Here is a 13,997-nt window from a genome sequence, read left to right as displayed (position 1 = left end):
ACGCCCAGGCGTTTGGCAGAATGCTGAACATTCAGACAGAAGGCTCGATAACTAACCTGTGCTCACATAGGCTAGGTGTTCACATGGACAAAGCCTGAAGATGCAGGGCTGAGTTCTTCTGCTGAAACAGAAAACAGTCTGTCTGGGAGACTGTCTGGGAACTGTACATGAGCTGCTCTGAGCTCCTTAGAGGAATATAGGTACGATAAGCCAGGAAAACTCACTGTTCCTGCATGCCCCTAATTTTTCTACTGTAGGATGATTTTCATATCGGAATTCCTTAGTATTCTGCTCTTGAGTGGCTTGTCCCCCTTCTCTGTGATGGGCAGCAGAGCCTTAGGAAAAATTGGAGAATGCCATGCTCCAATGAGCTCCCATAAACAAAACCAGTTCAGGAGTTGGAATGTATCCTCTCTAAAGGGGCACTCATCTCCTATCATAGAATAGTAGAGTTGGAAGGGGCCTATAAGGCCATCGAGTCCAACCCCTGCTCAATGCATGAATCCAAATCAAAACATTCCCGACAGATGGCTGTCCAGCTGCCTCTTGAATGCCTCCAGTGTCGGAGAGCCCACTACCTCTCTAGGTCATTGGTTCCATTGTCGTATTGCTCTAACAGTTAGGAAGTTTTTCCTGATGTCCAGTCAAAATCTGGCTTCCTGCAACTTCCTGTCCCTTCTCTTAGGCCACTAGTGACCAGTCAGCTGTTCATACACAACTAATCACATGGATTTTGGAATGTTCACCCTGTCGTCATTGGCCTGTTATGTGGGGATGTTCATGGTGGCAGACACGCTTGCTTAGCAGAATCTTTTTAGCTGTTATTAATCTCTACATAGTTATTATATTTACTTTTACCTGCTGCTTTCTCCAGGACACCCCCAAGTGGGTATTGTCTTCCTCTCCTGTTGCTTGAGGCAGGAAAGAGTTAACATTCCAAAGGACTCTCACCTTAGCCCCTCCCATGGAGTGTCAGTTCATTTTCCTACCTCACTTGAGCAGTACTGGTTCTTGCCTTACTCTTCAGTATGGATAGCTTATATCCTTATTTAAAATCAAAATATTAATTCAGTATTGAAAATATTTTGTAAATGGATGTTTTCTGAGTAGTTTAGAAAATTTACTAATGAATTTGTGAGCGTATCTGAGTGGCTATTGAGTGTCCGTTGATCAATTAACTTATAGTTGAATTAATTACTCTAAATAATTTAGGGATGAGATTTCAGGGGCGGAGCCTACAGATACGGGGCGGGCCCAAGTGATGTCACAGGGGCAAGCCCTAGTGATGTTATTAAGCATGATACCTTAAGCGTCAACTGCAGTTGCTTGGAGCATACAATTCAAACAAAAACATTTATCTGATTGGAAATTAAGATAGAAATCTTAGCTAAAAGATGGAGCCTGGGTAGGGAACATTTAATCTAACCTACTTGCCTCTGGCAAGAAGGGTTTAAGTGCCTTCAGCCAGCCAATCACCAGAAAGCAATTGTAGGAAGAAAGGAGCCTAGTGTTGTGAAGATGTTAGGAGCACTCAGGAGTAAAGATGGATGCCCCTGAAGGCTGCAATTCTAAACACACTTACCAAGCCCCATAGAACTCAATAAGACATACTTCTGAGTAGATATGGTTTGGATTGTGCTGTTGGTAAACCATGACTACAGATCCTCCACAAAGGTGTCCATATCCAAGCAGGGCTGGCAACCCCCTGGCTGGAATGCCCTGCCCATACCTTTTAACATGGCTGCTCCAAACTTCTTTACAGATTTGACCCTTCACTTCAGAAAGAGGTCTGAGAAATGAGTAAGAAGATTCTCTACCCTTTTCTGTCTACCCTGTGGGCTGCTATAAACTCAGTTTGACAGCCAACCCAATTCCAGTGAGTAAGAACTGACAGAGTGAAAACACACATGGTTTGATCTACCTTTACAGGCAGCAGCTTGGGAACAGCAACAGTTGCAACCACACTTCCCAGTATGTGAATTCTCTTTTACCACTATTGGGCAAGAAACAAAGCATCATGCAACCAACAAGGTGCATCATCAGTGGGTTTAAGGGGTTTGAGCTGACCACATGGAACCACTGTTGTTGCTTCTATGGATGTAAGGGAGTGAGGTTAAAGAGAAATGAAATGCAAACAGAAAAAGAAAAACAAAGGACAGTGATGATTTCCTAAATGCAATACCATACCAACCACAACAAAATTCCTATGAGTAAGGCAGAAAACTCAGCATCCCACAACCAGTCAGGATTCCTAACCAAAACTAAAAACATCCTGGCAGCCAGTCAGCCACGGTCACAGAAATCCCCATGCAGCTGTAGTTAGTGCAGAATGTTGTGGCACAATGGCTGACAAGAGTGATGCCCTATCAGCACATAATACCTCTGCACTGGTTGCCAATTTGCTACCAGCCCAAGTTCAAGGTGTGCTTTCCATGTTACGGCTGCCACATAGTACTTGTTTTGTTCTTGTAAGAAATCAGGCCTTTAGTATGGCAGCACCTACGCTTTAGAACTCATTATCTATTGACATTGGGCAGACACCTTAATTGTACTCTTTTCAGCACCTGTTAAAAACTTTTTTATTTAGGCAAGCCTACCCAGGCAGGTAGAAGCTACTGTATATTTTCTTTGTTTTTATCTCATTGTTGGTTTTATTATTTTGAATGTTTTTAAATACCTGTCTTTAACTGTTTTTGCCAATAATTTTATTGTTTTAATTCCTTCTGTAAACCGCTTTGAGATTTTTTACAATGAAGCAATATATAAATGTTGTAAATAAAATACATAAATAAATTTTAGAGTCACTGTGGCCCTTGGGTCTCTTCCCACTTTTAGGAACAAAGGAATCTACCTTATACTGACTCAGGCCATTTGATACCATTTAGCTCAGTACTGATGATATGGACTAGCATTCGCTCTCCAGGATTCCAGGCAATAGTTTTTTCCAGAAATTGAATTTTGGACCTTTGCATGCAAAGCATATGACCTGCCACTAAGCTACAGTCCTTTCCCTATTTAAAAAAGTATCTTTTAAAATTGTTCTTTTCAATTCACTAATGAATGCACAACATACCTAGGGCAGATCCACATCATTCATTTAAAGCACATTAAACACACATTTGAAGCACATGAATTCCACTACAGAATCATGGAAACTGTAGTTTGTTAAGGGTAATGGGAACAATAACTGAAGGGGAAACTATGCTTCCCAGGATTCTTTAGGAGAAGCCATGCACTTTAAATGCGAGTTGAATGTGCTTTAAATGTATTGTGTGAATCTACTTAATAAATTTTGCCTGCATGTAAATTGTTTTAATTAATTTTTTTAATGGAAATGAGCTATAAAGTTCAAGGTGGTCCAAGTGCCATCACTTCTCAAGAAATTAATGAAATCTGAATGGGATCCACCAATTCAGTCTAAAAAATCAGTGTCATATGCTAAGTTTACTTGTTACAACCAGGGTTCATGGAGCAGCTCCAGCAATTGATGCCCCAATTTCTGCTTTAGTTTCCAGAAATTTCCTGTCAAGCGATGGGGATGCTCTGTTGAAGGATCTCACAGAGCAAAAGTTAGATATGGCTCTTAAGAGGCTTCAGCACTGATCATACGAGCTTCATGTGCAGCATCTGTGTTTTCAAGGGCAGCACTAGTGTGGTTAGATGATGTTTTGAACAATCCAAATCAGGATCCAAAGAGACATATTTGTTATCATCATCAAGTGATGAATCACCCCAGTGCACAAGCAATAGCCAAAGACACTTCATTAAACAAACAAAAACAAAGCTGTGGTCTCCACAAAGAAATGTAAGGGCTTTATGTGCTAATTGCCTACATTCAGATCAACTCAGTAGGACAGTCAGTCCATGCAGTTATCTGATCTGCGTCTGTTTCGGCAGCAGATAAGCTTGGCTGGAAGATGTTAAACTTCTCATTTGCTGAAGTACAGCAGCTCAACTGCACTCAACAGCACCATATAGTGGCACATTGGGTGCACTGCAGTTTTCTAATTCACAGTGTGTAGTTTTTCAGTCCAGCCACAGATAGGCTGATCAGCAGAGTTATCCACAAATTGTTGCGGCAAAGTCATGCAAGGACGAAGATGATAATGATTAAAAAATAAAATAATTTAATCTGATGCACAGTCAGATTAGGACAAAGTCATATCATGTGCACAATTCCTCTTCAGACGAAGAGGGTGTTAAGTTTCCAGACAGACTTGCACGCAATTCAAAGGGGCCGGGGGCAAGAGTTCAGATGACATCACAGGTTGCTAAACAGCCAGATGCTGCTATGAACACTGATTCCCTTGATCCTCAGGTGACGTCAGATATTGAGGAGGGGGAAGGAAGTAACTTCTTGGTACAGATTGAAAAGAAAGTATGTCACACGCTGTTAAAGGATGAACATTTTACTCATTTGTTCTGCAGAATGTTAGCAGCATTGGGTCATCCTGACAGACCAACTGATCCAAAGTGCAGAGGTACCAAAACAACCTAGTACTAATCACAAGGTGATTCTGGTCCAGCTCCTAAGTGAAAAAATTAGATTGAATGGGAACCACTTCTTCAGGCTAAAAGACTAATAGTTTTGGCAAATAAATACTTTAGTGGCCAAAGCTCATCTACCAAGAGAGAGTTTGCAACCATTGGACATGCCTGATAGAAGAATAGCTTAGATGCATGAAGTGCCTCCTACTGCTCAGTAACAGATGTCAGTTCTGTTTTAAGGCTCATGCTATTCCACAGCAACAACATCTTCCTACTCACCTTTCTACTACATTGCCACAGTTGTCAAGTACTGCATATGTGGCCATTTTGGGTATTACCTCACCAGGAGGTGAAGAGTTACTAGGTTCCACTCTCCTCAGTAAACAGAGGCTGCAGTCAGTGTCTCAAAGGCAGAGAGCTGTCACTGCATTCTATTATAATACGAGTAATTGTTTCCATAATGTCCCATACTGGGCAGTCGCTTCTTTATTATCAGAGCAGCCTTTGCTGGCTCAGTATAACATTAGATCAGGTGGGGTTAGATATTATATATTCTGAATTTAGAAAGAAGTAACAAAATGGTCTCTAATAAACTGTGTTTGGGTAAATTATAGCCTACACCTGTGTTTTAAGGTCATGACAGTCTTGGACACAATGCACTATGTGCAAAGTCTGTCCCTTTTAATGCGTGTTTTCTGCTCCTGATACAGTAGGGCCCCACTTTACGGCGCTTTGCTAATGCGACGGTCTCAATTAGACGCAGTTAGACTAAAGCCCCACTCATATGGCGATTTAAGGCGGTTTTTGGGCATCGTGCGACATTCTATTCAATGAGTTCCGCTTTTCAGCAGGGGTCCGGAACGTAACCCTCCATATGAGTGGGGCCCTACTGTACAAGTCTTGAGGAGGACCTTTTTTTGTTCCTCCTCTGTCTCAGAAACTGGTCAGGTCACAGTGGCATATGTTAATGTGTTTTTTCTTGTGTGACAGACTGCCTTGATGGCCATTACTACCTAAAATGGAAATGATGAATGTTGATGATGATGATGATGATGATAAAATATAATGAGATGCCACCCAGTAATTATGGGGTTGTCACATCGGTCATTCAGGAGTGTTGTATAAGATCCAGCTACGAGAATCAACATGTTTTCCAGTCCTAAAAGTTGCCAGTTTGGGGTTATTTGGACCCGAGAATGTTCATACAGTATTGAAGAGTTATAAAGACATGTCTGTGCGGACGGTTAGGTTTTTTCTCTCAGAACATACCAGAATATTGGCCCTTTGGGGAAGAGTCTGTTGGTTCTTCTAGAGGGCCAGAGACATATAAAATACCAGTTATGATATCAGCTTCATGAGACTGTGAAGGTTATTTCTAGCAGAAGGCCCTGTGATATTTTTATTTGGAAGTATTTTTCAAGAGTAGCAGCACATGGTACAACCTTGTTTTTCTGGACAGCTACAGTCCTTAATAACTGAAAATGGAAATGGACTGCCTTCAAGTCGATCCCGACTTACGGCTACCCTATGTATAGGATTTTCATGGTAAGGGGTATTTGGAGAGAGTTTACCAGATCATCAAGGGGCATGTACCCACCCACTCAGGTCAGCTTTGGAACATCCCACTTGGGAGTATCCTGGTGCCCACTGGAGAAGGAACTGTTTTACCCACCAGAAAGGTGTTTCTCTAGAGGCACCAGGATACCGCCAAGGCCCACCCTGGGATGTAACACGAAGATGAATAATGCAAGGAAAACGGGGGAAGGTTGAAGGCAGTGCCGTAACTAGGCAGGTGCACAGGATGAAGGGGGCCCTGAAATGGATTTGCTGCAATGAAAATTATTTATAAACAATTGTTATATTGTATTTGTTTTATTATTATTTCCCCCCCCCCAAAAAAAAATTAAGGGGCCCAAAAATAAAACCTTGCACAGGGCACATGAAAAGCTATTTACGCTACTGGTTGAAGGGTCAGGGAACTGACCTAGTAGCTTGCCGCCCTGGGCTCCTTCTGGGAGGAAAGGTGGGATATAAATCAAATAATAAATAAATAAATGTTTCATGTTGGCATCAGCGAGTTCAATGATATTTTGACGCATGATGTTGTTAGTGTTATAAATGTAATACTTCCAAGCTTGGCCAGACGGTGAACTGATACTCTGTGGGAGGGGCTAAGGTGAGAGTCCTTTGGAGTGTTAACTCTTTCCTGCCTTAAAGCAACAGGAGAGGAAGACAATACCCACTTGGCAGTGTCCTGGTGCCCTCAGAGAAACACCTTTCTGGTGAGTAAAATGGTTCCTTCCCAATATAATTGGCTACCCATTAGCAACCGGGCCAAGTTCAAGCTTCTGGTTTTGGTGTACAAAGCCCTATACAGCTTGGAACCAGAATACCTGAAAGACCATCTTACCCCTTTTATACCCTGACAGCCATCTGTCAGGAATGCTTTGATTTGGATTCCTGCATTGAGCAGGGGGTTGGACTCGATGGCCTTATAGGCCGCTTCCAACTCTGTTATTCTATGATTTTACCCAGTTGATCACTATCCTCTGCAGGTGAGGGCCTCCTGCAGATACCATCTTATCAGGAGGGCCATTCCGTACAACATAGGAAGCGGACTTTTAGTGTAGTGGCACCTACCCTTTGGAATTTCCTCCTCTTAAATATTAGACAGACACCATCTCTGTTATCTTTTCAACACCTACTGAAGATCTTCCTCTTTCAACAAGCTTTTTAAGTCGAGACCTTATCCCAGTCTGCATCTGTGTTGGAATTGCTTTTTAATACATTTTTAAAGCTTTTTTAAAAAGATGTTTCTAAAGATGTTTTGTTTTAATATATTGTAGTGTGTGTGTGTGTGTATTTAAGATGTTATAGAGTGTTTTTAGTGTTTTTGTTTGCTAGCCTGGGCTCCTACTGAGTGGAAGGACAGGATATAAATTTAATAAATAAATAATTTGTAGCAGAAATTTTATGTTTTCCAACTGAAGGTCATAACAATTATCTCTGCAACAGAGGCTTTTTAATGTAAAATTGCCCACTGCCTGCTTTGTCATCTTGAGAGTACCACACTGCAGCATTTATCCTTCAGTGTTAATTTATGTTACCTCTATCAATTAAATACACCCAGGCCTTAATTTGTATATAAATGTATGTTTTTTCACTCCTACTCCCATAGCTTCTGCTGATTCCCCTGCTGCCTCTGTTGACTCAGAGACTATAACGCTAAATAGTGGGACACTACAGACCTTTGAGATTCTGCCAGTAAGTACTACAGAACTAGCCTGATTATCCCACCCTCAACTTTTGCAGTTAAGAGCTTAATCAGATTTTTTTTTAAATTACAGCCTGAAGGAGTGTCTCCATGGTATCATGCTATATAAAGTGTTATAAAATCTGTGAAGTTCAGTTAGCAAGGTATTGTGGAAACTTCAAAAAATGGAAAGAAATTTTGTTATGGTTTCACGTTATCTGCACTTTGGGTATTTGAGGTTTTAATCATACGCACCAGGGATGAGCAACTGGATCCAACCAACCCTCCGCAGCCCACTCTTGGCAGGCAATTCAAGTGAGAGGACATTCTAGAAAGCAGATTACAGTCCACATGGCTGGACCACTGGTCAGTTTGTTATGGACCACCTACTGCCTTCTGGGTTAGTGGGATTCTTATGCAGAATGTTGGATTACTCTTGAGTTTTGTCTGGTCCAGAAGGTCATTTCTTACGTGGGATTTCTTGGTACGTGGGATCACTAAACAAAAGATGAGTTACGACTTAACATAAGAGGTCATAAGTATACACTCTTCTGTTGTCTTAATTTAAAATGCATTAATAGACCACAGGGATTCTTGTTTTAAAAAAAGCCATACAAGACTGAAGTCAACCTGTCCCTGCGTAATAAAAAGTACAGTCCCTTTTTGAACCTTTAAGAGAACCTAATTATATCCAGATGTCTCAACATAGTTTGTCAGACAGGAAAAGAGGAAATTGGCCCCATTCACACCTCTTGCCCCTCCTCACTGGGCTATTGGTAAATACTAATTCTTCTCTGTGTATATGTTAAATCTATAGACAGCCTGGCACATTTCAAAGTAAGACGCTAATTGCCTTTCTCTGCAGTGGATGAACACTATACCATTTTAGAGCTGGTGTAGTCTAGCAGATAGAATGTTGAATGGGGGAGACCAAGTTCAGATTCCTACTTGATCACGAAGCTCACTGCATGACCTTAGGTTAGGGTCAGAGAGACAGTGACTAGTCAATCTCAAGGTTGTTATGAGGACAAACTGTGGACCATATGTCCTGTCCTGAGCTCCTTGAGTGAAAGTGGGAGGTATGTCATTGCACAGCCTAGGCTGTTGTGTAGGGAGACAGGATGAGGTGAGGGTAACTATTGTCATAAATATGTAGAGTTATTTCAGTTATTTGGCATTTAGGAAAGGAGTTCCTTTTTGAGTCCAGCTTCCTTGTACCTGGACTTTGAGATTAGTGTGCTTGAGGAATCTGTCAGTTGACCATCTTCCATCTTTTCTTAGTCTTTCCATCTACAGCCTACTGGAACTCCAGGCACTTATTTACTCCAGACAAGCTCAAACCAGGGATTGCCTTTGACACTGACCACGAGCCCAACAGTAACGCTAACAGCTGCCACAGCACCAGCCTCACCAGACCAGATCATAGTCCACGCCTTATCTGTATGTATCTTGAAAGGGGACATGGAGGGGTACAAGGGTGGAGGAGGTTGAGAGTGGATGTCTTCAGAGTTATTGCTGTCAGCTGGAGCAGCTGTAAGACAGCAAATGGATCTCCAGTGGAAAACAGTTTTGATTTGAAGATACTGGAACATATATTCTCTGCTGAGCATTCTCTGCGTTGGTGGGAGTAGAAAAAGAGGAAGACCAAACAAGAGATGGATTGATTCCATAAAGGAAGCCACAGACCTGAACTTACAAGATCTGAACAGGGTGGTTCATGACAGAAGGTGTTGGAGGTCGCCGATTCATAGGGTCGCCATAAGTCGTAATCGACTTGAAGGCACATAACAACAACAAACAAAGATTCATTGGAAGTTTAAACTTAAAATTTCTGCAAAAGGTTCACTGTGAGCAGACCAAATGACCCAGTCATAACTTGTGGGTTTAGGTTGACTGCTATAGGGTATTTTACACAGATTGCATTCAGTATCATCAAAACTGTAGCATGAGCGGGTGTGATCTCAAACTAACTGCTAGGGTGTATAGCACTCTTAGGAACAGCTATGGCCCCTTACTGTTTCTTATATATCCACTCTTCTGGGTGTCTCACTGCCCATCCAAGCCAATGCCAACATGCCACTCCTGAGCGGCACGGCTGTTCCCAACCCCTTTCATCCATTTATGTATCTTTTCTTCTGACAGAGCCTTCATTTCCCAAGGCAATCCTCCTTTCTTTCCCAAGGAAGCCTGGGCTCTGCTTTAATCCATGCTTTCCCCACTGTTTTGTTACTTTAGTAAACACACACTGGTATGCTCTCATCTCTCAAATTTATTTATTGATGTCTAGTATTTATTTCCACTTTTCTATAAAATACATAATCAAGGAGGGCTGAGAGAAATCAATCAATCTCATTATTGTAATGTGTTAAAGCATTACTAAAACATTTTTTTAAAAACCACCCCAAATAAGAACTTATGCAATAGGGCAGGGTTATATGCCCTAACCAGTCACTTAACCTGTCTCTATATGCTTGGTAATGCCACTAGGACTACAGATGCTAATTTCTTGATGCCAGACCTTAGCGTTCAGAAATTTGGACATGAGGTGCCTTCCCGTGGTTAATGTTCTGTAGTCTCAAGTGTTTTCTGCTGGAATTACAAGACTACTGCATAATTCTGTAACCTCTATCAAATTCTTCCTAAATCTATAGGTATGCAAATCACTACGATATAGTTATGTAGATCATGCTGAAAGGAAAATAAAATAACTGGTGAAATGAAAAGGTAGGACTGGTAACTAAGATATTCCAAATCCATTAGTTTGGTATCGTAAGTTTTACTCAGAGTAGACCCATTGAAATGAATGGGCTTAAAGTAGTCATGTTGATTAATTTTAATGGGTCTACTCTGAGTGTGATACAAGCTTATATTATTTGGGGATTCAGGAGATTTTGAAGAGGAAAAGAACCAAAATGATCCAATTATTGTGGAGATTAATGAAAATATATGGAAAACTTATTAAAGATTTTTTTTAAATGAATAACTTAAATTTATTGAGGATTTGGTACCTAAAAGGAAACAAGTATTGGTGTCAACTTAATATAAATTATGTTCAGTTTATATTAAGTTGACACCAATACTTGCTGCCTGTTAGGTACCAACTCTGTCCTTATGTTCGAACTGGGACCGATAAAAAGAGGAAGTACTTCTTCACAAAGTGCATACCTAAACTGAGGAATTCGCTCCCACAAGTGGTAGTGCCAACTGGGATGGCTTTAAAAGAGGAATTAGAATGGCTGGAGAACTAGATCCGGCTAGCAGGCCAGATCCTTATCTCCCCACCCCCTCCAGGCGATGGTTAACAGGTGGTCAGGGTAACCTGTTTTTGTCCACTCCGATGACCAGCTGCTTGTTGGGACAAAGCAGCAAGCATGGATTGCTGATTGTGCAGTGTTTTGCAGAGCTGCTGATCAGTGGTGCCTGCAGAAAACACCCTTTGGCCCTGCTATGACTTTACCTGTCCCACACCCACATATAATGTTGGGTGTAGGGCATGTGGCTGTGGCTTGGCCAACACAATCTTACAGGTCAAATGGGGAGGCCTGGTGGGCCTAATTAAACCAGTGGGCCAGAGGTCTAATTACTGTCACCCCTGTCCTAGAGGATACTCGGTGTAAAATTTATTCCTTTATTTATTTCCTGGAAAATGTAACAAATTTTAAAGTTTTTGATGTAATTTGGTACATACTGATGGTAGGATTGTTTTGTGTATAATACATCATATGTGTAACAGTTCTAGAATAAATGCAGAGCTGGTCCCCTTTCACAGTGGCTGAAGGGATGTGATGACATAAATTCACAACATGCAGGGGTAACTGCATCTCCAGATTCCATTTTGTTGTGTAATGTGCTCGCTTGCTTTGTCTATTTAAGCCATCCAGAACTAAGAAACATTGGGTTGCAGATGTAGGATAATCTCAGTTGAGAAACTTTTAAACACTATATGGTGCTTACCAATTTTATGGTCCTTTCCCACAGCCAGAACACTTGCTGAACACCAGTGATGTCACAGTACAGTGTCATGCACCAAGCGTCATAATCCGCACCGTTGCAGCAGAAGAAATTTCTCCCTCCATAGCCCAGGCGGAACTTACTGTCGATTCAGACATTCAGCCAGTTGACTTGGACCCTCCAGCTTCTCTGGAAGTAGGTGCTTTTCCAGATGACATCCACCCATCCAAGCTGGCTGTAGAAGAGCAGTCTGCATATAACGAAGGCGACTCCTCCAAATTTGATGGCAGGAGTAGCACTGAACTCATTGACAGGGTTATGGTAAAAGCTGGAGAAGAGATTTTGCACGCAGACCTCAAGTGTGAAGAGGATTGTCAGTCTGAATTGGCTGGAACCTATGTTTCTGAGGTAAGGAAAATAATAAGTAACTGTAAGTATGAGCAGAATTTGGTGCACGGCTGGATCTTTAGGGATAGCATCTGCTACTTCTACCGCTTTTTGAGACTGAACAAGGACGACCTCATCCATTGCATCTTTAGGTGTACATCTAAGATTGCTTAACTTGTCTGAGAGCTGCAAGTGGCTGCAGCTTCCTCTTGTCACCATATAATGCATGAAATAGCCGCAAGAAACATTCAGAATTGAATGGGAATGTTGATGTGCATATGTGTGGGGACAGGAAATAATACAACGTGAAAACTTAAGTGGGATAATAACAAAATAAACAGTAGCAATGGTGAGAGAGAACTGTGCCTGGAGCAGTGTTGCTGGTCGGACCAAACGGGCTGCACGTAGTCCGACTGAGCACAAGGTAGCTCTTTAATGATTCTGCCTCCCACCCCTTACTGGCTGTTTAAAGCTATATGCGGTTCTCCAAATGGATTATTGCAGTTAAGCACTCAGAAGTAAAATTAGCTTGAAAGCCTTCAAGGACAGATGAGTTTCACTAGGAAAAAGGCATGGAGGAAGAAACTAAATCCACTGTCTCAATCCAGATCTCTCTCCCTCCCTCCCTCCCTCCCTCCCTCCCTCCCTCCCTCCCTCCCTCCCTCCTGGCAAATACACGTTATATGGGAGCTTATGTCTCCTCTAGTTTAGCTCTTGCACCAGTTAAAAACCCATTACAAATCTGTTGAGATGTTACTTGAGTTCTGGCATTTTTATTGAGGGAAAGTTCAGAATGACAGATGATCTGAGAACTCTTCTTCGTTCTGTTTCCTTAGATAAGCCCTCACTCACACTTGCAAAGAAATCCAGTAATTGCTCAGTTGTATTTTACAACTAAGAGGCAAGGCGCATCTTGGGAAAGGCATTTTCGTCGTCTGACAGTGGCTTATTTAGCGCAAGCAATTTTGTAATGCACTTCATTTATTTGCTATTGTGGACTTTAAAAAAAAGCACAGACTTTTCTATTATGTGCACTAGTTGAAAAATGCTGTTTGTCATACAGGATCTCAGTTCTCCAACAACAGAAGAACAAGTTGAACAGTCTGCCATGGATGAAACTGTCCTCATTGTACCCTCTCCTCGTGGCTTTATACAGACGTCGGATGATATAGACAGTGAATCAGTCTTGCCTCTGACAACACTAACAGGTACTTTTTTTTAAAAAAAGTACAAACTCCAGGGGGCAGGGAAGACAATGCTTGTTCTAACTTTCCTAAGTGATGCATGTGAAAGGGCTAATGTTTCATTTATTTTGTTTTGATCCCACTTCTCTCATGTGCCCACAATCCTTACACTAAACCATAGTTTAGCATTATGGGAATAAGCCTGGCCAACCCTTGGGATTGCATGCTCTCATCTCCCACCATCACAAGCAACAAAGAAATTGGAAGCTTCACATTTAGAACCAAGTGCAGTTCCCCATGAAGCCTGAAGGTGTGTGTGTGTGGGGGGGGAGATGACCGTAGCTTCTTCCAAATATTGATAGTTACAGTAAACAAGGATATCAAACCATGCTTTGATTATAACGCGTTACTAACAATAGGTATGGAACTGCGGCTTCTGTGCAGCTTTTCATCTGTTCCCATGGGGGAAGTGGGCAAACGGAAAGTTTGCTCCTGTAATACTGAACCATGTCAGAATGAGAAGGGTGATCACACCCAGAGAGTACTTTGAGCAAAACATTTCTGTAAGATTTCTAGTCCTCTCCAGGCGGTCCATCTAAATCTAATGAGAGAGAAACAGCAAGCCATTTTAGAAAATCCTTATGGGTGAGATGAGAGCCAGTGTGGTGTAGTGGTTAGAGTGTTGGACTACAACCTGGGAGACCAGGGTTTGAATCCCCACACAGCCACGAAGC

General features: G+C 41.8%; 1 protein-coding gene across 4 annotated transcripts in view; it reads left to right on the top strand.

The window, feature by feature from the left end:
* DMTF1 (cyclin D binding myb like transcription factor 1) overlaps positions 1 to 13,997 on the top strand; it is a 49,207-nt gene that overhangs the window by 33,704 nt on the left and 1,506 nt on the right. For all 4 annotated transcript variants that reach the window (XM_061638136.1, XM_061638137.1, XM_061638135.1 and 1 more), the window contains 4 exons: positions 7,667 to 7,752; positions 9,023 to 9,181; positions 11,720 to 12,100; positions 13,143 to 13,287. In XM_061638136.1, the coding sequence (XP_061494120.1) occupies positions 7,667 to 7,752; positions 9,023 to 9,181; positions 11,720 to 12,100; positions 13,143 to 13,287 (771 nt within the window). The remainder of the gene's footprint in view (positions 1 to 7,666; positions 7,753 to 9,022; positions 9,182 to 11,719; positions 12,101 to 13,142; positions 13,288 to 13,997) is intronic.

The sequence above is a fragment of the Rhineura floridana genome, chromosome 8, assembly GCF_030035675.1.
Source record: "Rhineura floridana isolate rRhiFlo1 chromosome 8, rRhiFlo1.hap2, whole genome shotgun sequence".
NCBI classification, from domain to species: Eukaryota; Metazoa; Chordata; class Lepidosauria; order Squamata; family Rhineuridae; genus Rhineura; species Rhineura floridana.
Note: the sequence above shows the minus strand (reverse complement) of the source record. Positions and strands in the feature narration are given on the sequence as shown.